Source organism: Tamandua tetradactyla, chromosome 15 (genome assembly GCF_023851605.1).
Source record: "Tamandua tetradactyla isolate mTamTet1 chromosome 15, mTamTet1.pri, whole genome shotgun sequence".
In the NCBI taxonomy this organism is placed as follows: Eukaryota; Metazoa; Chordata; class Mammalia; order Pilosa; family Myrmecophagidae; genus Tamandua; species Tamandua tetradactyla.
In genome coordinates, this window is record NC_135341.1 from 41,941,453 (window position 1) to 41,969,430 (window position 27,978).

Below are 27,978 nucleotides of genomic sequence, written 5' to 3' on the forward strand. Positions count from 1 at the left end.
AGAGAGGAGACCCCAAGACACAGAAATGTGAAGATGCTAAACTAAGAGGTGAAATCCAGAGTTTGCCCCGGAGAAGCTAAGTGAAGGCCCACAGAAGCTCAGAGACGAGGCCGCTGGAACCAGGGGCTGAAAGCAGTGAAACTCAGGATCATAGGACCAGTAGATGTCACCATATGCCTACCTATGTGACAGAGGAACCCCAGAAGTGATCAGCCTTTTCTAGAGTGAAGGTATACTCTTCTTGATGTGTTAATGTGGGCATTTTCATGGCTCTAGAACTATAAACTTGTAACTTAATAAATTCCCTTTGTAAAAGCCAATCCATTTCTGATATATTGCATTCTGGCCGCATTAGCAATCCGCAACACCATTCTTATGTCCACAGAGCCCTTCTTCATTCCGCTATACTACCTTAACTAAAGGAATTTCTGATTGGGGTCCAAGATGTGGTGTAGATGCCTTTTCTGCTTGTAACTTTCATCACAGCTAATGAGGCATGAAATGAAACCCTCTATGTAAAGCTGTGGCCCACTTAGTACATTCTTGCTATTTTCTTTTCATTTTCCTCATGGGGCATCCCAATTTGATGTGGTTGAGCTTATTTCCCAGACTTTCAATTTCCCTCGTCTGTAGTGTCAAATCCTTCATTCAACAGACAGTTGTTAAGTGAGGTCTTGGCCTTGGCCCTGGGATTATGGTGATAGATTAGACATGGCCCTAACCCCAGGGACTCCTGCCTGAGGCAGGGCAGGCACACGTGTCCCCATGATGCTACGATATGAGCTATTGCAGTGAGAGGCACAGAGTCTTCATGGGACATGACTGTGTGTCCAGGATTGGCCATCATCCCACATGGGCAGGAGAGCCTCAACCAACTCCTTTGGGGCTAATCACTAAGGAACGGCCCTCACTTCCCTGGGAAGTGAACGCATAAGTCCAAAAGAACCTGAATGCACTTGAGCTGATGGACTTATTGGAGGTCTATGAAGCCTTTGAAAGAACTGCTTTGGGTCCTGAAAAAAATGGTAGAGAACCTGGAAGAAGGGGCTCGGGGAAACATCTGGCTTGTAATACAATCATTTAGAAACTTAGAAGGGGCTTTGGAAACCTTGAAGCCTGGGACACCAAAAAAGGCTCCATTTAAGGCTTTAATTTCTTTAGCGAGTATAATTTGCATTCTTTTGTGCACCAGCCAGCCATTGAGCTTGCCAGCCCATAGCACCCTTGATCACAAAACCCTGGAATCAGTTCTGGGAAGGAGTGTGTAAAGGAAAGAACAACCCATTCTCTGAAGAGAGGCTGAGGAAAGATTTACGAAGGAGCCTCAGAGCATAAGATGGATTTTACCAAGTGAAAAGAGTGGAGAAGGGGCCCTCCAGGCATCAGGGCTATCTGCAACCAAGACATAGAAGGGGACTCTGCCTGTACGTTAGAAGACTGGGCGGGATCCTGCTCTGTGGGAACTATGAGCCTTTGTTGGAGTGCAGTGGATGCTGGGGATATCACTCTCTGAGGTGATTCATTCCCCAGTGGGGTGTCAGGGGTCGTGGTGGGAGACCCACACTTCCTCCTCTTGACAGATGGTGCCTGAGGTGATACAGCAGGGCAAGGTTGTGTCTGGGTGGCCACCACCCTGAACATTCTTGGATCCACTCGAGGTCCAACCTCTAGGCCTTACCTTTGGCACTCTCTAAGCCTAGCCCCAGAGCCATTCAGGCCAGGGTTTTAGAAACCATGAATGAGTCAGCTGCTAAGCAGTGTCTCCAACCACAGTAGGATCACCTGGGCTGGACCTCCCCTCACCCACACTACACCACCACCTAGCCCAGAAACCTGTTTCTAAACAGCTCCTTAAGCCATGAGGTAGGTGCCCTCTTGGCATTTCATGTCTTTAAACACAGAAAACTCAGAGACCAGCATTTGAGACCAACTCTTGAGGCTCTCACTTATCCCTTCTTTCAGAAAGATGTGTATTTTCTAACTTGGATGCCCAATGTGACTTTGCCCATTGTGAAATCTAAGCTTCCCTTTGTTCACGCCTTATATGCTCAAACAGACTGGGAGGAAGGTGATGACTGGATTTCTGTGAGTGCTCATTTAAGCTCTTGGGCAGCTTTTAAAGGATGGCGAGCCACTTGACATTTATCTACTACACAACAAGCAAGTACTACTTCAGAGTACCTACTTGAAAATAAGTACAATGGAAAAGAAACTGCTCAGGTGCCTAGAGCAGGCAGGTGGCTACTCTCAGGAGTTTGTTCCCCAAACAGGGAGGGAATAAAGAAACCCAGAGCTGACTGCCTTGGGAAGGTCATGCAAGAAGTAGACTGCAGTGGGTAGCTTGAGGGAGTCTAGTGGCTTTTAGGCATGGAGTCATTGAAGGATTCCACAGGAGACAGCAAGTTAAAGCTTAACAGGTTTATTGCTAGAGAGAAAGCAACAGAGTGAGAGCAAGGGGAGAGCAGGCAGGTGGGAGCCAGCAACACCTGCCAACAAAAGGAAAGGAAAAATGGCTCCAGCACCCTTTCTGACAGCTTGTGGTTTTAAAGGAAAGAATACACCAAGAGGGGTGGGGTGGGGGTGACGTGTGGCTGCAGGCATCACTGGGAGATATGCAGATCATGACTTCATGCTCATGGTTATCTGGTATCTATGAAGAGATGAAGAGCTGGGGAAATGGACTTGCTGGTACTGGCTTTTTGTTTATATTTCCCTTCATGTTCATTTCATGGCACCTAGGGAGATTTTGGAGCTGGGACAGTATCTCTGAGATGCACTCTTTCCCTCCACATTCATGTTGGCAAACCCTTTGAAGTTCTGGAGTGGGGAGATCAGTGTGAATTGTCCACTCCTCTGAGCCAGGCCCACCATCTGCTCTCATTTGTTCCTTATACCAACACTTATTTTGTATAGTAGGGAACCTGAGGCTCAGAGTTTTGCCAGTTTGACAGAGATAGCTCAGCTGGGAAGTTGGCAGAACCAGACTCAGGTCTGCCTTGTCTCCAAAGCTCACATCTCCTCCTTGGGGTGGGTGAGCCCTGTGACGCAGAGTTGGCCATGAACCTCACTGTGGAGCATTCCTTCAGAGACATCTGTGCTTCCTGACTCTAAAGCCCCAAGGAACAGCTCAGTTCCAGCCTGAGAAAAGCTCCGCCTGCCCTGTCCCTTTTTCAGTCAGCCCCTTCTCTAAGCAGGACGCTGAGCCCACCCTTCTTCCAGGGACCACACCCATTACCCCCTGTGAACTTTAGAACCTAAGATTTTTTAAAATCCTGAGTTATGGAGACTTAGCAGAGAGGAAAGCCAACCTAAACTAAGAAACATTTTAAAAAGAAATCTAACTATGGAATAGTAACACATGCCAAACTCTGAAATCTGTTCTACAACTAATTGTTGCAGTGTACTTTGAAATTTATTGTTTTTTGTATTTGTGTTATTTTTCACAAAAAAGAGGAATATAAAGAGAAATCTAGTTGTATTGCTTTTAAGCTTGTCTTTATAGTATTTTATATTGTTTTGAACAAAAAATGCCCCCAAGATAAACTTTAGATAGCCTATTTGAATGAATTAAGAAAGAACAACTTTTGATAAGCACATCTTGTTGGCAAATGGGTCATTCTAACCTTTAGCTTTAGAAAACAGCTGCTTTCAAGCCCCCAATTGTCTCGTACTCTTGTTTCATACTATTCCTTTGGGTTGTCAGAAAAGGAGAGGGAGGAGGGTGGAGGGTAGTTTCCTATCAGATAAGCTTGAAACAGTTTCAGTCTAAAGATTATCCCAATAAAAAGTAAGTAATATGTAAATTAATCAAATTACCTGACCAATGGTTAAGTTCAAATGGCTTTTATGCTTTTTTTGGCTCAGTGAATATTAATATAGAGCAGAAAGGTTAGGGGGTGGGCAAGTTCTTGCTGCCCCAGACCCCTTGTACTATCCCACTCTAAAGAACACCTTTTCTCCTCCTCTCACTCTTCAGGGGCAGGGTGTCTCGCCCTCCCTGGGAGCATAAGACTGTGCTGCAAGTGAGAAGTTCCCGTTGGGCACTCAGGTTTGTTCTTTTGGGGAAATTAAGAGTGGCTGTTCTCTGTATGCCATCTACCCAATCAAGTTTTTGAAATGACTGCTTCAGTCTCTTCTCTTGGTAAGCCAAATTCTAAGCTCAGTGTTTCCTCAGGGGCACAGGCTCTTTCTCAGTCATGTTGCTTCCATCCTATTTATATTGTGAACAAGGTAAGAGACCTTGGAGGTGAATGGCTCCACTACTCTCTCTTTGGAATGACTATACCCCAAGAAGTTCAGACCCTTCCTTCCCAACCCCTTGCAACACTCACCCAGCAAAACATGTGGCAGTGCCCTGAAGAAGCTGTTTCAGAGGTGTTAGAATGGAGCAGTGGGTTCTGGGTTCCTCTCTGGGTCCTCCCACCTCTCGCTGGACTCCTGCCCAGCCCTCCCAACACATGACAGACCCCTGATGGTCTGACTTGTGGGCCGTTTCAGTGTTTGTAAGCGGTGTATTCGGAAGATGGACCACCACTGTCCCTGGGTCAATAACTGTGTCGGCGAAAACAACCAGAAGTACTTCGTCCTGTTTACAGTAAGTCAGCTTCTGAATCTGCCCCTTCCTCCATGAAGCAATGAAATACTTTATTCCTTTGAAAACCCTCAACAGTCAGTGTGCTTTGCTGCTGTTCAAGTACTGCCTGGCCATGTAGATCTCCACCTCCTGCCATAGACCTCCCTAGCTCAGCAGATGCCTGTTCCTAAGCCTTTCACTTGGTATTTAGAAAATTGATTCAAATTGATTAGCTATCAGCAAGGGCTCCATTCTGGGCTCCCATCACAAGTGTTGGACCCATGTAGCTAAAGAAGGCCATTTGGGTGATGACCTCAAACCCTCTCTCAGCTGCAGACAGCTGCAGTATATTTAGTGGAACGGCCATTGGCAGTCATTGTGGAGAAATCTTAGACCTGGAGCACCCAGGTCACCCAAACCTGGGTATCAGGGCTTTGTTTCTGTTCTCATTCCATACTCTAGTGAAGGGCTGTTTACCTCAGACCCCAGGGCTGGGGACAGGGGGACCTCTTTGGGACATCCTGGTCAGGCCTTGGCCAAACTGTGACATAGGTGTTCCTGAGTAGGAGGTTCTAAGTACCCCTGTCCTCGGGAGTCTACAGTCAGAAGGTTCTCAACAATGGCATCTGCACTGCTTTCTTCTTTCAGATGTACATAGCTCTCATTTCCTTGCACGCCCTCATCATGGTGGGATTCCACTTCCTGCATTGCTTCGAAGAAGATTGGACAAGTGAGTATATTTGAGGGCCCTCCCCCTGCTCCAGGATGGGGTTGTTACCTCGGGGGGAAGGTTGGGTTCTTTGTTCCCTTCCTGGTGCTAGGGGCCGACCTCATTTTATTAGATCTCCTGCAAGCCTATGGAATCTTCAGGGAAGAAGCAGCAGAGGCCCGAATCTCTCTTCATGAAAAAAAGCAGCCCCTTAAAGTCAGTTCAACAGGTAAAATAGTGAGTTTGACAGACCCCCTAGACTGAGTGTACCCATGGAAAGTGCAGGTCCCAAGCAAGGGGGTAAGTGCTGGGAGAGGAGAATTTTTGTTTCTATGTCTTTATACAATTTTTTTATTTTTTATTTTTTTTATTACATGGGCAGGCACTGGGAATCAAACCCAGGTCTCTGGCATGGCAGGTGAGAACTCTGCCACTGAGCCACCGTTGCCCACCGTCTATGTCTTTAAATGAGACATCTTAATCAACAGTCATTTTGTTCCAGCCTTGCCAAGATCCATTTTTAATTTTCTGCTTAGGAGTTTCTGCCTAGTGGAGTTTGTTCATTTTCGTGATTCTTGTTTTTAAACTGCTTATACTGATGGTCATCATTTACATTAAGATTGTAGATAGGTTCACTCTGCTTTAAAATTATTCCGTTTAAATGAGTAAATGCTGAGGAATTCCAGTCAGAAGATTGCACAACACTGAGAAAAAAAAATAGATGCTGTAAATAAGAGAGGCCACATGCAGTCTAGAGCTTTCACACACACACGATCTGTGAGACAAACATCTTATGTGGGTCCCATTACTCATTTCACCATTGTCTAGAAGTTTTGCTCTTCCTGCACATAGGCTAACTTCCTCTCAAAGCAATTTCTTGCTATTATTTTTACCTCAGAACTCTTGAGAATGGGAATAAGATAGTATCTTTTAACCTCCCAGTCAGAGGTTAAGCGTTTGTTCCTGCTTCTGTTCATAGTTCCCATCTACCTTGACCTACTCCACCTGCCCTTTTCCCCCCACCAGTTCTGCATGCCATGACGTCATTAGGGGAGAGAAACCCTGTCTCATTTATTTCATGACTACCACAGTTCTGGCATGAGCAAGAGAGGGGTTTCAAGCTGATGAACAGTAGGGAGAAAAAGGGAGGAGAGCGAAACTGGGTATCTGCAGGTTGCAACATTCTACAGAGCTGTGTAGGTCTCCATCAAGTTCTGTGATCACTTGAAGAGCATTCTGAAAGTACACATATTATGCTGTTTCAACTCCAGATGAAGTCTTGGTGATTTGATAGAGGAATCTGACAAGGAAATTTTATCTTCACAAACGCCACCCCCCAATAATTGGATAGTAGACTCCCAGCAGGAGATGGGAGTAACACAGACTGTCAGTGAAGCAAAATGTCTCCGTCTTTGGAACAATACCTAGTACCTGCTAGGAGCCAGACATGGTAAAAGGAGCTTGCTGAGCAGTGCCTTGTTTGGACTTAATAACAAGCCTTCAGGATAAGAAAGATGCTTCCCACTTTGGAGATGATAAAAACGAGGGCTCAAAGAAGTTGATCAAGTTCCCCAAGGTCACAAAGCTAAGAAAGGGCCTATAGTTCAAACCTAGGTCTGAAGCTGGATTTTCAAGCCCCATCTGGCTGACTTGAGTGCCCAGGGTCATCCTAGCTGTGCCCTTGATTATCTTTGGTCAAGATTCCTGTGGCACCCTGTTCCTATTAAATGAAGGCTGGGAAGGCACAGGAGAGTCCTCAAAGTGGAGGCCTGAGAGTTGGCTGCATGCGACAGTTAATAGTGTCACTGCTCAGCCCTGGTTGGCCATGAGAGCTTGTGTAACAGGGCCAAGGGCACTCTCCAACAGGATAGGGCACTTTGAGTTATGTTTAAAGAATAGAGAAGCAGTTCCATATTTCTTTAGCTCCAGGTGCTTGCCTTCCCAAACCCCATTTGTAGTTCACGGGGCCTAGCCCAGGAGGGGAAGAACACTTGCAGCTATGCAGGGATCAAGAACAGACCACTGGGCTCTGTCTACAACTCCGGCTCTGGGGTAGCTAAAATGGATAAGGAGCTGAATGACACCCTCTCAGAAGGAGCACTGGGAAGGGACAAGGCTCTAGGTTCCATTGAGTACCTCCTCAGTGCTGTGCCTTGGCCTCACCTAGCATATTATCTTGTGACTTCTCAACTAGTAGGTACAGCCATTTCTACTTTCCATAAGGGAGAACTAAAGCTCAGAGAGCTCAAACTTCTTGCACAGATTCTTTCATTGTCAAGCACTGTTCCAAAATGAACGAAGCAAAGCCCCTGCCCTCGTAAAGCTGGAAGTGTAGTGGGTGAGGTAGGTATCAAATAAATACAGAACACAATAGGTAACTCTACAATACAAGATATAGGAATGGCATAGGGACCAAAACAGAATATTAGTGGGAGTATCATAGTTAGCACTCACAGTTAGGAATGTCCAGACAACGGAGGCCTCTCTACCTTGTGATACTGCCTTGTGCTCTCTGCAGTGAGGAGTGTCCCTGTGGTGTCATCAGGCCTTCATGCCTCTGTTCAGAGTCATCACTGTGTCCTTCCATGAGCCATGAAAGCCATGCATTGTGCTTGGCTTTGATATGCAGACATTACAGTCTGGCCAAGAAAAGAGACAATGAGCAAGGACGAGTGTTAGGGAAAGGGAAGCCCCGGGCAGGGGCCTTGCTGGCCCAGAGAGTCTTCCTTGAGGGAGTGCCCATGCAGTCAAGCCCAGAGTGAGAGGTGGCAGGTATGGGGTAGGGTGGTCCTTGGTGAGGGAGTGGTTTGTGCAGAAACCGGAGACATGTCCCACCCTGTAAAGAATTAAGAAGTCCTGCAGGGCTGGAGATAGGTGGGAGCCCTTGTGGGGCTCCAAGTCTGGGTCCCAGGGAACACTAGGAGGTGGGCAGTGGACAACAGCTCCGAGCTCCATATGTTCCCTCCCTTGCAGAATGCAGTTCCTTCTCTCCACCCACCACGGTAATCCTCCTCATCCTGCTGTGCTTTGAGGGCCTACTCTTCCTCATATTCACATCAGTGATGTTTGGGACCCAGGTACACTCCATCTGCACGGATGAGACGGTAAGTGGGTACCCCACCCTCCACCTCTGCACCTGGGTTGTGGGGTGCCAGTCTGTAGCTGCTGGAAGGGCTGCACACAGGCCTGACCTGAGAGCTCAATGGATGGCCCAAGTATGTAGGACCTACTTGATTTGCTTGCAGTAATTCTTGATCTTCTGTGTGCACATACAAGTCCCCCAGCCATGGGGCGGGCACATGGATTACACAGGAATGGGGCCCAGCTGCCTTGGTTGAAAGGTTCCCTTTGCCCTGATTCCATCTGTCCTAACCTGGTGGCTTTCTTAAACACTATGCTGCACCATGCACCGTGCTAGGCACTTGGATACCCTGTTCCTCTGGAGGCCACAGGCCTGGAAATATGGTGGTTTGCAAAGGGTGGCCTAACCCACTCTAACAGGCAGGTCAGCATCCCAGGGAGGTGACATCATGACTACGTCCTGAGGAAGGTGTCTAGGAACAGTGTCCCTGCCCCAGGGCAATGGATAGCAAATTCTTACCTGGCCTGTAGACCTTGGCCCAGCTCCATTGCCTTCTAGTCTAATGCCTTGCCTCCATCCCTCCACCCCACCCCTCCATCCTACCTGTACCTCCCTGTTGGAGCTTCAGAGTTGCTGCCTGGACCAGATTGGAAACCACTCCCCCTGGTGCCACTGTGCCACCTTCTCACCTTACTGAAGGGTCCTGAGTAGACATCTGGGGCCTGCAGGGTAGTCATCCTTCAATGGGGACTCATAGGAAGGCAGAGTCCTTACCACTGGCTGCTGAGCTCTCCCACTACCACCTCCCCTTTGGGCAGAGAAAGAGAATGAATGGTGCTACCCGGCTGCCAGGATACCACTGTCTGAATCTCTGGGGACTCCTGACTATTTAGAAGGTTGGGGGAACTCCCAAGAACTTTTTTCTTTTACTGTAAGAAATAACCATCATTGCATATGTGTTTCTGTGAAAACAGTAGCCACTGCTGTAGATCTACCTGTTCACCCAAGCAGTAAATATGACCAGCTTCTCTGGAAAACTCGCAGGGACCACAGAGGCTACGCTGCCAAGTCCTGCTCGCTGTTGGGACACTGCCTGGCCATGCAGGCCATGGTCTTGGCTAGCTCGAGGGGATGTTCTAGTGACCCTAGTCCTAGTTCTCCCCCTCCAGGCCATTCCTGATTGTGTTGGGAAGGAACAGAGAAAAAGAATCAAGGACCCTGCACCTCCTGGGAAAGGCTGTTTCCCCTTTATCCACCATCCTTCCCAGGTCTCAGGCTGTGAAGAAGACTCAAATTGAGTGGCCCCCTTCAGACTCCATCTCTGCTCCTCAGGTAGTTGCTTTGAGCAGAGGTCCCCAGCAGCCCAGGCCCGCACCTTGCCAGAGACCACTGCAGACTGACCGCTGGCTGGGCTCCTGCTCCTCTCCTGTCCCTCTGGGCAGGGGCCACATTCTTAGGCCCTGACAGTTGAACAGCTCCATCTGAAGAAGTTGAAAGACTAGCTTTTCCCACAATCTCCATTTTCTTCTATGAGACTTAGCAGGGGGAGTGGCGCAGGCTTGCCTCTGATCTCACTTCTCCCCAGAGGACCACTAGAAAGACTTGTGCTGTGATTCAGGCCAACCAGTCTGTCCGGAAGGCCCCTCTAACCTATACTAATCCTCTCTCCTTCCTCCTATGTGTTCATCTCCCTACCCTTTCTCATGGCCTCTCACTCCTGTTCGACTTTCTCAGTTTGGGTCTCCCCAACTCTAGTAAGTGGGGTGTTTCTTGACCTCCCAGATTGGCAAAACAAACAGCGCCAGAGCAGTCATTTGGTTTGTTGATTTTTCTTTTTTCTTTCTTTCTTTAATTTTTTTTTTTTGTCTGCAAAGTGGTCATAGTTGCTTCACACTTCCTGTGAACATGTCCCAAATTAATGACCATCTCTAGTTATTGTGATTGTCAGCTCCCTGCCAGCTCTGAGGAGACTTCTTGCACCAAAACCTTCATGGTTCCCCACATACACAGCCCAGCTCAAGGCCAGAAGTACCTCTGTAGAACCCAAATAAGGGCTCAGTCAGGATAGATGGTCTCATTAACTTAACAGAATGCACTGAATCAGCATAATAAGCACTATGGCTTAGGTGCCAGATTTTGCTTATTTCTCATTCCCTTCTTGAAGGGACTTGTAAATGTGTACACACCAAAGAAAAGTATTTTTTTAAATAACTTATTTATTAAAAAGAGAAGGAAAAGGAAAAAACTACTACCTAAGTAGCTTTAAGGATCACTGAAAGGAAGCATTCATTCCATTCAACTTAAACTAATGGACATAACTCCCCCCAAAAACCACAGCAATAAGTGCTTGACTCAAAGTATGACTGTTCTTGTTTTCAGGGAATAGAACAATTGAAAAAGGAAGAGAGAAGATGGGCTAAAAAAACAAAATGGATGAACATGAAAGCTGTTTTTGGCCACCCCTTCTCTCTAGGCTGGGCCAGCCCCTTTGCCACGCCAGACCAAGGGAAGGCAGACCCATACCAGTATGTGGTCTGAAGGACCCCTGACCAGCATTGCCACTCAGACACAAACCACATCACAGCACCACCGTCTGAGCCGTTCTCATGAATGTTTAAACCGAAAAAGCAGAGCACCTACTCTCAAAACAAATTTTTTTTTTATGTCTCAAGTAAAATGGCTGAGCATTGCAGAGAAAAAAAAAGTTCCCATGTTTTGTTTTAAAAGATCATCCTTTCTATTTTTTGGTGATGGAAGCTGCTCTCCTTTTTCTTTTTTAAAATTACTTCTCTGGCCTCTGGTTTCCTCTCTGCTGTCTGTCAGGTGTGACTAATATGGAGGGGTGCTGTCTCTGAGGCTGTACCCACTTCTACTAACTGAGTGAGACATGACGCTGGTGCATGGATGGACTGGTCCCAGACGCCCGGTTCTGTGACTTCCCACTGCCCAACAAGAGTGGCAGGCTCCCGGATGGGACTTTAAATCTCACCGAAGATGGACCCTTACCCCTTGAGACTGGAGAGGGGCAGGATCAGGGCTGGAGCTTTCAGAAGGGCTCTTGACACAACGGCCTCATCCCCCAAGTGGACACAGTTTCCTTCCTAATTTGTGAAATCAGTTGCTTGCTTGTACCTCCTTATGGGCTTGGGATGGGTAGAGTGAATCAAGGGGTCAGGGTAGAGATGAAAGCATTCTTATTTGTATCCTGAATCAGTAAATATATTCCCTCTGATTATTTGGAAGAGTGTGAAGGAAAGAAATTTTTCCAGTTCAAAATGCCTTACACAATCGAAAGCAGAAAAATTTAAGCAGTTTCAGGCAATCTACACTTTTTTACATCTCTTTGCTCTCTTGCCACCGGTTTGCCACCCTTCTCTAGCAAGTTGCCAATTAACTAGTGTTAGGGCTGGGTAGACTGGGCACCAGACCCCACACAGCCAGCTATAATATCAACCCCTTCTTCCTAGTTTTATAGATCACTAAAGTGGGTTCACTTTCTGATATTTTAGACCCATGAATATGCACATATCCATGTCCTACCTGCATTTTAACCTGGAGGCTATTGTCAGGCTGACCGCTTGCCTGCCATGGTTGACCACAATGCAGGGCATATAACATCCACCAATTTTTCTAAGTTGATAGATGGCTGTTCCACTCCATGCAATAAGGACTCCTGACGCCTTTGGCACCAAGACTAAATAGCATTTCCCATTTGGGAGGGACTTCCTATGTTTAGTCTCATGTTAAAGAGTGGTCAATGCCTGGAGGAAGGTTGAAGATAGTCTGTGTAGGTGAGGCAGGGAGTACTCTTCAAGCACCAGAAATCTGAATATTGACTGACTGCCTGTGAATTCTTACACCTTGATTTGGTTTTTATTTTTTAAGCAGTTGCCACAAACATCCTTTTTTAGCTTTTGCTTGGGGGTGGGGGTAGGGGATAATGTTTATTAAATCCAATCCTGGGAAGGGAGAAAGCTAATCTAGCCATATGTGATTTTTCAGAAGAGTAAGTGGAACATGCTGCATCGTTTCAGTTCTGTCAGTGCTTCCACATGGAAACAAAATGCAATAAAATTTTTCCAAAACTGGTTCTGATTTAACTCTGCTCTCTCATGGTCTTACCCTGAAGGGAGAGCAGATTGTCCATAGTCAATGTGAGTTTTCTCTCTTGATGTTTGTTTCATTATTTTAGTGGATATTGATGCTTCCTCTCTTGAATGAGGGTTTTGTTGTTTCTAAGAACCTTTAATGGTTCCTCTCTTTTGAACAAGGTTCCCCACCATGCCTTCTCCTTTGGCTTTCTGCAGCCTCAGTTGCATTCCTTTTATTGATGGGCTCTCTCTGTTGCTATGGAAAAAGATATCAAGCCAGCTAATATTGCTCCTGGAGGTGGGGGGTGGAGGGATTCCCTTTTCCTCTGACCATGTAGCAGAAAGCAAAGTTGAGCCAGAGGAAAGGTGGTTTTTCTAGCCACTGAAAAGCTCCATGTCCAATTCCAAAGCATTGCTTTGTGGAGCAGCTGAGAAGGATCTTCTTTTAGATGTTTAACCAAAGAACTCTGCTACTTTTTCTAAATTAATTAACTTGTACTAGCCTCTACTGTGTTATTATGCTATAGAGTCAAGCCAAAGACTAAATAATTTGTAAATGCCAATTTTAGATCTAGTTTGTAGCGTTTATTTTTCACATGCTTTCTAAAAGTTATTTATAGTTCACTTAGGTGTATCAGAGAAGCATGATTGTGTTCAAAAAACTGTAGAGCAATTTTGAAGAATCTGGCTCTGCTCCCGCTGCCTCCAGGATGGCTGTCTCAAGGACAGTGCTGCAACTCTGGTCCTGCTGCTAAGGAAGAGGGAGTGGTGGGGCTTGGGAAATATTTTTTAAGAATTTAGATGCCTTCGAAATATTCCATCTTTGAGGGCATATTTAAAGATGATCCAGGTTGGTTCTTTTCCCTGTGGAATTTCTAGGAATGCAGTTGAAAGTGCAGAAGTTGTACTGATTTTTTTTTTTTTTGTAATCATTTAAACCTGAGCATACTATGTATATCTTTCCCAGAGAGAAAGGCTCCTTCAGACATCCTGTATAATTCTACCTCAAATATTGCAAGTCCTTTGTCTGGAAAGAATGACTTTTCCCCAGCTCTCAAGCCACAGTGAAGCGCTGCACTCAGAAGATGGAATATCCTAAACCCAATACTTTTCTTCTTTCACTTTGGTTGAGACTGAGAACACAGTGACGAATGTGCCTATTGTTTGCAATATAGTTGCTTGCCCTCCAGCTTGGCAACCCATGAGAAGAACTCTCCTCAATATTTCCATGACAGATGTAGAGTACACAAACGCAGCTCCATATTTTTGCTTCCACGTAAGAATTCTGGCAGCTCTGAATGATGCACTCATGGGAAAATGAAACATTAGTAGCCACAATCTTTCAGGAGGTGGGCTTTGGGGAATGGAGGTAACAAAGAGGAAGTTGGCGTGACCTATTGGATTAGGTCATCCCCAGGTTCCATCCTGCCTGTCCACTTTAGGTTTTCTTTCATAGGAGCCAGGCTAAAGATGCAAAATGCTTAGATCCAAACATATCTTTACATATTTGCATGAGCTTGGTGACACTGTGCACAAAAAGTGAATTTGGGTATAAGTGTATGTGCTAGTCTGCTTTTAATAGTACCATTTCATCTTTGTAATACTTGACTCTTGTAAGAGTCCAAAATGAGACATCTTGTCTTAGGAGTGCTTGTCTATTCTGACTAAGCCGCTTAGATAGTTAAAATCCACCATCATGTTGCAGAAACCTTTTAGATAACACAAGTTAACAAACATTTATTAACCTATGTTAGGTTAGCATCACATGGAAATACTCTGAGAGGCTGACTGTGCCTCCCAGCCAGATTATTGGGCTTTAAGTTTCTCTCATTTCAAAGCTTGAAGTGCATCAGTTTAAAAGGTGGCCTAGCCGATGGAAGAAAGGGGCCTCAGCCTAGAAGAGACACTTAGACATCAAAGTATGAAAAGAGGAAAATTTTGCTGGAATCCCTCTCAAGGATATTGTTGTTGGTAGTTGGAAGGAAAAGTGAAGTAAGGGATCTCAAGGTAAGGTTCCCAGACCAAAAACATCAGCATACCCTGGGAACTTGTTACAAATGCACATTCTCAGGCCTCCCCTGCAGACCTACTGAATCAGACTGGGAGTGGGGCCTGGCAATCTGTTTTAATAGCCCTCTAGGCAATTCTCACACACACACAATCTTCTTGGGGCTCACAGGAGTGCCCCTTCAGGTGACCTGTGATGCCTGCTGATGATGTGTGTCCTGTGTACTGCTGGACTTAGTGTGATGCTGAATACAGTATGTTGACTGTGAGGCCACAAGTGCTCCTGCCAGGAGACGCTGCTGAGACCTGTCCCCTCATAGCCCTTGGCCTCCCCAATAAATGAATGTGAGGAATATGATCAAAGTCTGTTTGAAGGAAAGCCAAATGATTAACCTACCTAACACTCCTTCATGTGCATCTCATCAGTCTGACCAGTCTCCGGACCAAGGCATTCACCGAATGAAGAACCAGGCCAAAAGGGAGAAGGTAGTGGAGGCAGATGACCTCCAGATGGGCATGGCAGCTATTGAATCATTTGGAGCCAATGACATTTTAGCAGCCCAAACCTTTGGTTTCCATCTGTGGGCCTCAGCAGCCACATAGCTTTTTCCTATACCTTTTAAATATTTATCAGACCTAAGAGCCACCTCATAGAAGATAAAGAATTTACGGTGAAACAGAAACAAGCCACTCACCAGTCTGCCTTCCCAAATGGAAGCCTTCATTTTATTTCTCCACCTTCTCCCCCAAGGAAAAGTGTTTAATGGCTTGAGCAGCATAATTGCCCTAGCAAAACAAAGTGGCCAAGGGATCCCTCTAAATCTGGACACAGACTGGAGCTGAGGAAGCCAATCCAAGGATTAATGAAAAACAGAATAGTCTTTGCCAGAAACCCTCTGGAGAAAAGCACATGCTCTAATACGGACCTGAAGGATGCCCTGGGTTTCTACACATGAGGTAGTATAGTCTGCTGGCTGAACGTCCAGGCTCTGGCCTTGGTCTGTGTTTTAAATCCCTATTTGGCTACTTATAAACTGTATGACTTTGGACAACAACTTCCCTGAGCCTCAGTTTTCTCATCTGTAAAATTGGCATCATAAACTACATCACAAGGTTGTTGTGAGGCTTAAATGAGAGTGATGAGTGCCATTATCAGTATAATGTCTGCTGTGCTTTTCAAACCAGGAGTCTACAACCGTTCGTGTTTCATGAAATCACTTTGATTGGTTTGCAACCAGCATTTTTTAAAAAAATGGAAAAAAAATACATTAAACATTGTGGGACAAGTATTGTTTCATGAAACGTGTGTGTGTGCACTCAGTTGCCAGGGGAAAACATTTCCTGTTGTGGGCCATAATTAAAAGGTGTGCAGGGCAGACCACAGTGGCTCAGCAGGCAGAGTTCTCACCTGCCACGCAGGAGACCCAGGTTTGACTCCTGGTGCCTGCCCATGAAAAAAAAAGTTGTGCAACTACTGAGACCACAAATTCTGTGGTGTCTGGCCAGATACAAAAAGAGCAGGTTTGCTCAGGCTACAGCTTGAGGCTCTGAGTTTCCCATGAGGTAGGGAGCAGGGGGCAGCCTGAGCTCAGTGCAGAGCATGCGCTTGGGTCTCTGCCTCACTCGGAAGCCTTAGCCTTGGTGCATTCATTTTGAGGCGTTGGGGTGTTTGTGCAGAGATCACAGTGGCTCGTATGTGACCCAAGCAGAGGAGGAGGTGCTCGTTTAGGCCATTGCCTCCTTTCCAAGAATCAACCGTTCTTGCTTTCTTGAGCCTGAGGTAGATATTACTGCTGCCTCCCCAAACCTTGAGCTTAAAACTTTGTATTCAGGACACCTTTACATGCACACAAAGATGAACAAGAAGCCCTACTGGCAGCTTCCAAACCTGAGGATCCAGACCTTCATCCTCCTTTTATGCATCAGATTTGTTCAGTATATTTTCTTTCCAGGCTCAGGGTTGACACTCCTTAAGTGTTTGTCTACGTCAAACACTTGTTTGACAAAAGGTTTTTGTGAGGATTAAATGAGAATGATGAATGTCACTATCAGTATAATGTCTGCACGTGGTATGAATTCTTGTTATCAAACTGCTTTTCAAACCAGAGGTCAGTGCTGAGGAACTTCTTCTGGTAGGCAGCTCCAGGTTCTCCCTGGAATATTTGTATGAGCTTGTTGAGGTTGAGTGTGCTCAAAGTCCTCATCTGGGTATGTGCCACATGAATAGAAAATAGTAATCCCATGGGTTCTTTTGCTTTGTTCCGCTCTACAGCTTTTCTCTTTCTTTGAGATCTTACAGGCAGATGGGGATTTGCAGTAGAACCAAAATATATTGATCGGAGAGAAGACACAAGTTCTTGTGCCCTTACTGATGCATGATCAGCCAGATGGGCTTTGGCTTCTTGGAACTTCTGTGTCCCTATCTGCAAGTGTCAATATTAACGCCCTCCTGTTCAGAGGGCATTTGTGAGGACCCACAGTCATGGCTTTGAATGAGCCCAAGTCAGTATGGAAACAGCCCAGCAGGAATTTTTTGGTGTACACCCCCACAGGGGGGTGTAGCCTGATTTGCCACATAGTGTTCCAGCTCCCCTACAGTCAAGGTTAAAGAACCTCTCCTGACAGTCTGTATGTGACCAACCAGGAAGAGAATGCGGGATCCCTAAAGTAAGTCACATTGGTGGGGCTTTGATGCTTCTCCTGAGAAGGGCAAGCTGGCAAGAGACCATTTAGGAACAGCATGGCATCCTCAAGATGACCTACATGAGAATCCCTCAAGATTTGTGTCAACAAGTTCTGTTTCTGAAACAGCTTCTTTGTTTTCTGATAAGAAAAGTAGCAACTGCTCAAGAAAACTTGGCATGTATGGAAAGTCAACAGAAGTAAATACAGATCACATAAAATCCCATCCCCAAAGATAATCAGGTTCTATGATAATATTATGAACAACTTTGCCTTCTTCCATTATAACAACATAGGCAAGATTTTCCACTATCAGGTAAAATCCTTATAAATGCCATTTTTAATAGCTGCATAATATTCTGCTCTATAGAATAATTTACTTAGTCATCAATTATGGGACAAGTTGGTTATTTCCAACTTTTCATTATTTTATTTCTGTGTTCAATTTGTATTGCATAAATCTTTGTGTCTCAGATTATATTTTAACTTTTTGTTGTGAAATAATTTTGGACTTACAAAAATATAGCAAAAATGATGCAAAGTGTTTCCCAAATACTCTTCAATCTAGTTGCTCCAAATCTTGCATAACCATAGTGTAAATAAAAAACAGACATCAATATTACTACAATACGATTAACTAATCTACACACCTTATTCAAATTTCTCTAGTTGTCCTGCTAATGTCCTTTTTCTGTTCCAGCATTCCACATCACATCATTTGTATCCTGTCTCTTTAGTCTGTTCTTATTCGTGACAGTTCCTCAGTCTTTGACTTTCATGACCTTGCCCACTTTTCTTTCTGAGATGAAATTCACATAATTTAAAATTCACCATTTTAAAATGTACAATTTAGCAACATTTAGTACATTCACAATGTTGTGCAACTACCACTTCAATCTAGTTCCAAGATATTTTTGTCACGCATTGATTCTCTTGAAGATTAAGAACAAATGTTCTGTAGAATGTCCTTCACTTTGGGTTTGTCTGATATTTTCTCATGGTTAGATTGAGGTTTTACCCTTTTGGCAAGAACACCAATGAAGAGCCATATCAGGAGGCATGTATTGTTGATGTGCCTCGGTGGTGGTGGTAACTTTGATCACTTGGTTAAGGTGGTATCTGCAAGGTTTCTGTGCTGTAAAGGTACTGTTTTTCCCTTTGCAGTTGATAAGTATCTTAGGAGGAGGTCTGTAGAATATCCTTCAATGGGATTCTCATGATTCGATTGGCAAGAACACCACCGAAGTATGCTATATCAAGAGCACATGATGTTGCTACGTCTCATTATTGGTGATGTTAATGTCAACACTTGGTTAAGGTGGTATGTGCAAGGTTTCTCCACTAGAAAGATATTTTTCCTTTTGTAATTAACGAGTTACAATTTTTTGTAACTCTAGCCTACAATTTTTTCAAAGCCAAGAAACTTAAACCTCTGAGATAGTATGGGAAAAAAGAGTACTGGAGAAGAATTGGCCCAGGGTACAATCATATCTCAGTCTGTATGTGTGACCCAGTTTCCCTTTCTGCATATCAGAAAGGATTACACCAGCCATATAAGGATCTTATGTGGAAAAGAAGAGGAATCCCAGACCTAGGTACACAGAGTCTTTCCAATATAGTTTTAAGCTATGCAAATGAGCAGTATTCTGGCCTGACAAACCCACAGCAAATTCCTTTGACGTCCAGAAGAGATGGAGAAGGTGGAGGCCCCACTGGGGAGTCAAAAGCCTTTGTGGAGGGTGTTGTGGGCCTGGAGAGCTGGCCTGGTTGTGCCTTTAACTCCTTTGGGCTTCTCCCCCTACCCCATCACTCTTTCTGTGGCCTGGCAGGTGAGTTGCAGCTGGCACCCAGAAGCAGGTGAGTGGGCCACTTGGGAGAGCCCCAGGGTGCATCTAGTGCATGGCCAGGCCTGACTCCAGCCTTCGCCTCCATACGATGATCCTGTGCACCACCTAGCTGCATGCTGCATGTTGGCACTAGCTGCACACACATCTGCTTCCTTACCTCGCATGTTTTTTGTATCCTCTGCTTCTCTCTTAACCCATCATCCTTCATGCTAAATTTGCTGCACCTTCCCATGGGAGGAGTGATCCAGAATATTTAGGGAGGGGTCACCTCTTTTAGTGGTCTCAGTGGGTAGGTGACCCAAGTCATGCCACTGGTGACCTGACCTTGTCCAGAAGCTTCCCTTGTTAAGGCTGGGCATACCCTTGTGCCTGTGGAAGGAGAGGTGGAAAAGCCTGGGAGGTGGGTTGGAAACATGGGCCAGTTCCATGTGAAGGCCTTGCTTGCTGTTCTCCATGCTACACACACATATCCCATGTGCCCCCACCAGCCCTCTGAAGGGCCTCCCGGGCCTGACCTGGCCCACAGCAAGCTGTGCTTTCCTAGGCCCCATCTTTACCCCACCCCTGGGCCTAACTGCTCTGCTGTGCCAGGACTGGGGGGGTAGGTGTAAGAGTGCACAGCATAGTACCATGCTGACCCTCTTTATCCCATTGTCCCTCCAGACCATTGAGCGCCTCAAACGAAAGAATCAGCCCAGGCAACGGACAGGCAGCTGGAAGTCAGTAAAAGAGACCTTTGGCGGGAATTTTTCCCTGAACTGGTTCAACCCCTTCTCCAGACCATGTCAGCCAGAGAGCCCCAGTGAGAGGGAATTGGTGCAGCAGGTGACATCCCTGTCAGATATGGACAACACTGAAACGACAGAGGAGCAACTGGAGGAGAAGGAGGAGGAGGAGAAGGACTCTGTGGAGGTGGTAAATGAATAGATACTTCCTTGTGGAGGGAACCAAACACTCAAGTCACTATCAACCTTCATCCTGGGATTTTGGTTAAAGGGGAGCTCATGGTTATAACATGCTCTCTGGTAATCCCCCCTTCTCCCTCTCTGTGCTGGGCCAAGTCTAGGGGTAGGGTATGGACTGGTGATAGCAAAGGAAAATAAGTCCATCTAAGAAGAGTCTGCCCCAAGCATGATCCTCAGAAACCATTTTCCAAGGCTAGTCAAACTTCTCAGCATTCATAGCCTCTGCCCTCAAAGGAAGTTCTGAACAGGGCAGCCCAGAGACATTGCTTAAGATGCCTGCCTTCTCTTGGGAAAGTTGGCACCTTGGCTCCTGGCTTTGGAAAACTAAGGTTATGGCATCGTGACGGAAAGACAGGGAGGGGCTGACCTTGAGGACCTGGTTGTGGACATTGATCTCAGGAGAGACTAACTGGAAAGGCTCCAGAGATTCCAACTGCTCCCCAGAAAGGACTTCCCCCTGCAACCTACATTAGTAAAAAGACATGGCTACCACAGCTACCTTCAAGGGGTCAGGCTTGGTTTGAAAGAGGCCCCGATACTAGGTCACACACACACACACACACACATATGCAGGACATGCCCAGGTAGATAATCCTAAATTATGCCAGTGGTCCATTCCGTAGACAACCTGAATCTGCACTGAGTCAGCTTGGAACTGTCCTGCCTTCAGGACATTCAGAGATGGGTGCTGGCAGGATCTAGTTAGAGCTAATGAAGACTTTGTGCCTTCCCCCATGAGGACTTAATATAACTTTTCCTCCTGGGAAGAGTCTAACAACCACATGGGCAGAGCTGATCAGAAATCCTGCCTACATGCATTAGGCCAGCTTTTCCAAGTTGGCATCCATCTTGACTCTCTAGAAAGATGATAAAGAAAAGAGCCTGCAGATTGATGAACCTGGAGGTAGAGAGACAGACACATCCATATCTGTCAGGATGGGCTGGACCCTGGATCACCCCATTTGCAGCCTGAAGTGCCTGCCATCTTGAAGGTCTGAACAGGAAGGGGTTCTTGGGCTTCTAATCCCTATTCCAGTGATCACTGAAGCAGCATCTTCCACATAAAATCCAACCAAAAGGCCTGTGTCTCAATTTGATACAAGAAATGGATTTCCCCCAGCCTAAGCCTTTGTTCTTCCCTTTGGCCCCTTTCCTCAATATCAGATGGCACCAAATCAGGCTCTAAGGAAGAACCTGCCCATGTAAGGTGTCTGTTTCAGGGCCCCTTCCACTCCAGGGCTAAAGAGCATGAGTCCTGGCCCAAAGGCCTGGAGTCCCAATTAGATGGGGATGAAGATCAGAGTTTGGAGATGCAATCCTTGGTCATTGAGAAAGTAGAGCAGGTAAACATAGGAAAAGGAAGGGAGCCAAGCAGCAGCCCAGTTCTCAGGTTGGTATCCTTGGGCAGTCTCTGAAAGATGGTGATTCTGTCAAAGAGCCCCGCTGGCAACAACTGATGACCCACCAGGGCCTGGGGAGAATTGCTGAGAGTGGTCTATGTTTACCAACCCACCTATCTCCTATTCCTTACTCAAAGCTTTCCAGTTATAACCCTTTGAGGGATGACCATTGACAGAGGGACCAAGAAGTCATATTGCCCTCCCCACCCAGACTGCAGGTTTGTTTTCTTAATCTGTATCAGCTTTAATATTTATTAATGATGATGTGGGGAACCCAAGTCAGCTCTGGAGCCAATTAATTTATTAAGGACAGTGTAAGAAGCCCAAGTTGACTCTAAAGCCTATTAACTTGCGTTCTGGGAGAGAGCTGTTCTCTGACCCTAGGGACCTCCTACTTGTTGTCTTAACCCATCAGAAGGTAGTCCCATGGTACCAGTATGGTGAGTTGTATACCAAAGAGTCTTCAGTGCCAGTTCTTTGGAGTCCCCAAAGGAAACAGTAGTTAGAATAAAGGAAGAGAGTTTATTGGTCACTGCTGACAATATCAGTCTCTGTACTGAAGTCAGAGATGTGTGCAAAACCATATGGCCCTTGCACTTTAGGGTTGAAATCATTCTTCCTTGGGGCCAGCTTGGACTAAAAGCAGAGGTACCAACCCAAGTCAATTCTGACTTCCTAGATTGGTTGCTCTGGCAAGGAAGTTGGGGGTGGGAGATGAGATGCATTTTACCTGCAAGGAGTCAGCCCCAGTCCTCCCTTCCCTCATTACTGACCCACCTGCATGCCAGAGCTTCAGCCATACTGGTCCCCATTCCAGGAGGATAATAACCTGCCTAACCCTGAGCCTTGCATCCCCACACCAGTGACACAGTAGCTTTCTCTCTGCAGTGGCTGTTGACAGCATAGCTAACGTTCTATGAGAGACCCCACCTTGGAGTTGCCTTCTTTACCCCAAATGTCAGGAAGGGGGTGTACCTTGTTTTAAACCCTTCTCTCTTTGGCTGTCCAAAGTCAGGGTCCCCTCTAGCTGGCCTGAACCCTCTGTGCCCTGAGGTGAAGGCTCTCAGGAAGGCCCAAAGGCAGCTTTATTTCTGGAAAAGATGAATCCTGGGGCAGAGTGGGACTGGGGAAAATTTTTACTTCCTTGGCCATGAAAGGGCTGAAATGGAGTTAGGGAGGAGAACCAACAGACTCAGAACGTTATCCTCAGAAGAACGCATTTGAAAAAAATGCAACTGATGTCAAAATAAGATGAGGTTCTACAGAGAGAAGGCTGGCTGCAAACCTTTGCCTTTCTGAATAAAAAGTTCTTTGTTTGGCCTCAATAACTGGAGTCTCCTGTTTTCAGCAGAAGATTCCAGCCCCAAGCCCTGGGTAGCATCTTCTCAGATCACTTCAAGGGCCATCTTTTAGTGTCACCTTGTTTCCATTACTGACCAGTGTGGGGAAGAGTGGGTGCCACACACAGGCACCCTGCCCAGCAGCCACAAAGGATCTTAATGCTGTACCATGGAGTTACTCACTAAATGCCTCTCTCTCATCTCCTGTCTGCTACATCCAGCAGAGGGATATAATCACCTTCTGTGCAATAAGCATTTAGTGGACACCTACTGAATGCATTTGGGGCAAGTGTGACTAGGATTGATTTTTTCTACTTTAGAACTCAGCCCAGCTAGAGACTCAAGGGGGAAGGATGGCTGATCTACATATTCTGCCTGGAAATGTCATGCAAATTACATGTAAAATAACCCTCCTTCTACCTCCTCTATGCCCCTCCCAGGGTGTTGTCGGTTAGGGTTACAGACATCCTGAGCAGGCTCAGAAATAAGATGCCTGACCCCTTGGAGGCATAGTCCCTTGGTCTGGGAGATTCAAAGAATCCAACTGCTCCCCAAGTACCAATGTGATACCCAGTACTGGAAATTTAAAAGCTTGTACACAAAAATAGGAAAGTAACTCAAATGACCACATGGTCATGTTGAAGTAGTCAGAGTTTAATTAAAATCATATTGATCATTTAAGCAGATCTTTGGGGAACAAATAAGAGAGAAGGGGCTTAAATTAACAGAAGGGCTTTGGGTTGGCACAAGGATGATGCTATTCCCTACTGGAATGTGCCCCCTACTCACGGGGAGAGGAGGCTGCTGGCAGAGGGGTCTCCGCTGGGCCTACTTGAAATGTTTTAGAGCCTCACTTCCTGCTCAGGAACTTCCAAGTCCGAGGAATAGAAAGCAGCACTTCTGCTTCCTCCTCCCTGGGTTGGATGGGAGAGCTGAGCCTGGAGGAGAGCCTGTAGTCAGGCCTGGGGGATCCCTGAATAGTCTCCTGTGGGTCCTCCAGGCCTCCCCCGGCACTGTGGGTCCACCAGTGCTGGTGAGATGAGATGGTGGTAAGGATGAGGCTTCAAATGAGAGACCCCACCTTGGAGTTGCCTTCTTTACCCCAAATGTCAGGAAGGGGGTGTACCTTGTTTTAAACCCTTCTCTCTTTGGCTGTCCAAAGTCAGGGTCCCCTCTAGCTGGCCTGAACCCTCTGTGCCCTGAGGTGAAGGCTCTCAGGAAGGCCCAAAGGCAGCTTTATTTCTGGAAAAGATGAATCCTGGGGCAGAGTGGGACTGGGGAAAATTTTTACTTCCTTGGCCATGAAAGGGCTGAAATGGAGTTAGGGAGGAGAACCAACAGACTCAGAAAGTCACAAACTGAATCAAGGGCCACATCTAAGATAGTCCTCACAAAGGGAAGCCCCTGTGCAATGGAATATCCTGGGGCGCAGGGCTAACTGTCCTGACACTGCCCCTGAGCTGGAAGTGCTGTGCAAGACAAGAACCTATGCTTGGCCTGTTGTTCAGCAAAGACTGGGGAAGGTGGAGGGAGTTTTCTGATCACTGAATGCTGCCTGCAGGAGATGGGATGTTTCAGGTAAGAGTGAGATCTCTGGCTGGGACTGAGGTAGAGAAGGCTCCTGCATTTTCTTGGAGAAGGTTCAAGGGCTGCATTGAGTGAGCAGGCCTGGGGTGGGACACCTACTCAACATCCCTCATGTGGGCCAGGCATGAGAGATTGGGCACCATTAGCAGGAAGGGTGTATCATCCCTCGACTTCCCTGCACTGACTCCTCTGAAGGATCATGATTTTAACTCATCGATGCCATCCCTCACAGGTCAGTCACCTGGGTCACCCACCACCACTGAGGGGCTGGGGATTCTTGAAGGTGGAAGGTTATAAATTTCTATATTCTGCAGATGTCTCAAAGGCTCACCCAGTCCTTGGGAAGAGCACAGGCTATGGAGTTAGGCTCAAGGCACCATACAGTTTCAAGGTATTTGAAGTAGAAGGTAGAAGACAAACCGTAGCATAGCTCTGTCCTGCTTCTGTGGCTTGGCAGGCAGGCCCAGCCTTGGGCCTAGTGTGTGTGCCACACATCAGAGGAAAAGCCATCCCACCAGCCCACCTGTTGTTCCTCAGACTTGGCCCCCTTTTAGGTAGCCAAGGAGGCCTGGAAAGAGCTTCCAGGAAAGGAAACCCTTGAATTTCAGGCAGGCAACAGAGAGGAGGTGAATGCATTTCCAGCAGGCTCAAACCAATGTTGACCAAATGGCAGCTGCCTCCTGGGCTAGCTGAACCCTTGGCCTGAAGCAGTGGCAACTTCTCACATTGCTCCGCAGCTCTGGGCTTCCAGAATGTGACTCTATGGCTTTGGATGCTTATGGTTCTAAAACTAGACTGATGGCCCTACTCTTGAGGCCATGGTTAGGGGAGGGGTCTCCATGGCCCAGGCTGGGCCTTTCTAAAAAAGGCAATTCCATATGATTGGCCTAATGAGTCTGACTGCCTGTGGCTCTAGTTGTGTTGTCCTTTGAACTCCTGATCTTATACCCAGTTGGTTTGATTCTGCCTTCATATGAAAAATCAAATCTAATCATCCATGATCTGAAAGCTAGTTGCAAAGTAGAAAATCTGAAATGCTCAGCCAAGAGCAGAGCCAATCAGAGCCCCTGCCTCCATTTCTACAGTATCAAGGAGAGGGTGGTTGGTAATGAGAAGGATCTTAGTATGAACCTCTTTCATTTGGTTGGAACTAAACTTGATGATAAATTTCTTGGGTCCAGCTTTCACCGGGGTGCATTTTATTTGGAATTTGATGTTCTCATCAGGCTGCACCATCCTGGAAAATTCACAGACATGCAATCAGTCAAGAGTGCTGTGGGGAGAGGGGAAGGGTGTGCTGCATGAGGAACCGGGAGTCCCAGCCCTAGCTCTGCCTCTTTGAAAAGACCTGGCCATTCATTCAATGGCATGGCAGTGGACCTCAACTCTAGGTGCTGTTTGAAATACCTTAGGAGATTCTGATGAATGTTGATGGCTAGGCCCCATGCCCAGATATTCATACTCAGTTGTTTGGGAGTTGGAGGTCCCTGGTGGTTGAAATGTGCAGCCAGTATGAAGGACCACAGTAGCTACTTGGTTGTGGACGACATTGTTTACAAACCGGCAGGCTAAGGATGAAGTTCAGCCTCAGATTTGTGTCCCATCTACAGGGTGATCTTTACAATTTGAATGAGTTGCCACCACTTAAGTTCCAGGAGCTTTACACTATAAAAAAAATCACACACACACTCCTGAAAATTCAGAAGGTTCTGCACTGTTAGGCCCAATTTCCCACACAGCCTGGAGTGATCAGCATAGTCCCTTCCTTTCCTGTCTGTCCTCAACACCAGACTTTATTCTTGTTACCACCAACTGGGCTGGCCCATTGAGGTTATGCACCCTCGTTTATAGACTTCCTTTCTGAACATCTTCACACTGGAAGAAGATGTGGGACTGGGAACAGGCATGCTCCTGGAGTCAGACAGACATTAGGCACTCAACATTTTCCTGCTCTTTCCTTCTTCCCATCTGGCCCATTTGACACTCCTAGTAGCCCTGTGAGGGAGACAGGACAGGTAACACTATTATCCCCATTTCATAGATTAGTTGCACCAGTTGGTTTCTAAGTACAGTTCCAACTCTGGAATTTTATAGACCCTCCTAGAGCCCTGCCTGGGTTTATAGATGATCTTGCTTAATGAGTATTAACAACAGTTGTCTCATATGAAGTCCAAGAGAAAAATCTGTTTTATGATGTAATTTACATGAAATGAGTTGTCTAGCCGGTCACTACTCAAAATGTGGTTCAGGGACCAGCAGTAGCAGCAGCACCACCTGGAAGTTAGTTACAGAGAATCTTACCTCCAAGCCGAAACTTTTGAATCAGAATCTGCATTTAAACAAGTTCTGCAGGTCATTTGCTTGGACATTAAAGTTTTAGAAACCCTGGTCAAGGGGAAATAGAAGTCTGCTGCTCTTTACTTGGAAGAGTCAGACATTCTGTAAGAAAAAGATCTTCATAAACCTCCCAGGAACCATTAGAGTTCAATCAGTCCTTTGCCAAGTATGCCAAGATGCCAAAATCAGTGATTCCCGTATGATCCAGCATACAACAATTTAAAAATACAATGAAAAATGTTCCATTCACAAGAGCTACAAAAACTACAACGTACCTTGGAATTAATCCAATTAAGAACATGTGAGTTATATGTGATGAAAATAGTCAAGCGCTTCTAAAGATCATAAAGAAGACCTGGATAAATGGAACAATATCCCACATTCTAAATGAGAAGACTCAATATTGTCTTCTCATTGTCATTTGGCGCAATCCTCCCCAAAATAAATCAGTACATTCAATGCATCACCAAAATTCCAATAATTTTTAATGAGATAAAGACAATTTAAGTTCTACAGACAGGTAGAATGAGGTGGCATGTACCTACTACATATCAGTATGTACTGTCCAACTATAATAATTTAAATAGCATGGTATTACATTAGGAGAAAAACCAAATAAGCAAATTATAGAGTCCAGAAAATCGGAGATACATGGAAACTAACAATGTAATAAAAGTATTTCAAAAGATTAGGAAAATAATATCTTATTCAGTAAATTTGGAACTCTACATCACTCCATGCCCAAAAAAGTTAAATTCCAGATAAATAACTAATTGTGAAAATTAAGCCAGAACATCTAAGAAAAGCATAGAGAATATTTCTGTAATTTTGGGGTAGCATGAAATCCACTGTGCATAAAGGAAAAGACTGACAAATTTAGCTACATTGAAATTTTAAAATTCTAATGGTGAAAGACATCTTAGAGTTTAAGAAAATAAAGACTATGACAGATTATTTGCTACAGAATACTTCTTTCTGTGTAAAGAGTACACACAAAATATGAAAAGATAACTCTGTAGGAAAATGGGCAAAGAATATGAACAGGCATTTCACAGAAGATAGTCAACTAGCATAAAAATATTCGGACTCACAAATAAGCAGATGCAAAGTAAAGCAACAATGTAATTAGCCATTGGTTAGTAAAAGTTTTAAAAGATCTGTTGGTTGAACATAACTCAGTGCAATCTTTTGAGAAAGCACACTGGCACTATCAAAATGTAACAACATTTTGATCCTACAGTCCCATTCTGGGAATCTCATTCTGGAATCTTACACACCTGTGAAAAGATGTACCCAGAGAGTTCATTTTTACCTATTTGTAAATACCCTTGGGCAGACTCGCCTTAGGTCAAAAGTCT

The 27,978-nt window shown here is 45.6% G+C and overlaps 1 protein-coding gene across 4 annotated transcripts in view; it reads left to right on the forward strand.

The window, feature by feature from the left end:
* ZDHHC3 (zDHHC palmitoyltransferase 3) overlaps positions 1–27,569 on the forward strand; it is a 68,886-nt gene extending 41,317 nt beyond the window's left edge. Inside the window, exons 4-8 of one of the 4 annotated variants that reach the window (XM_077129579.1) lie at positions 4,498–4,594; positions 5,222–5,303; positions 5,416–5,511; positions 8,256–8,386; positions 19,655–27,569. In XM_077129579.1, the coding sequence (XP_076985694.1) occupies positions 4,498–4,594; positions 5,222–5,303; positions 5,416–5,511; positions 8,256–8,386; positions 19,655–19,918 (670 nt within the window). In that variant the 3' untranslated portion in view covers positions 19,919–27,569. Of the gene's footprint in view, positions 1–4,497; positions 4,595–5,221; positions 5,304–5,415; positions 5,512–8,255; positions 8,387–10,743; positions 12,453–19,654 lie in introns of those variants that run through there. The other 3 variants (XM_077129581.1, XM_077129580.1, XM_077129582.1) reach the window with 3 other exon arrangements.
* Positions 27,570–27,978: the final 409 nt, after the last annotated feature.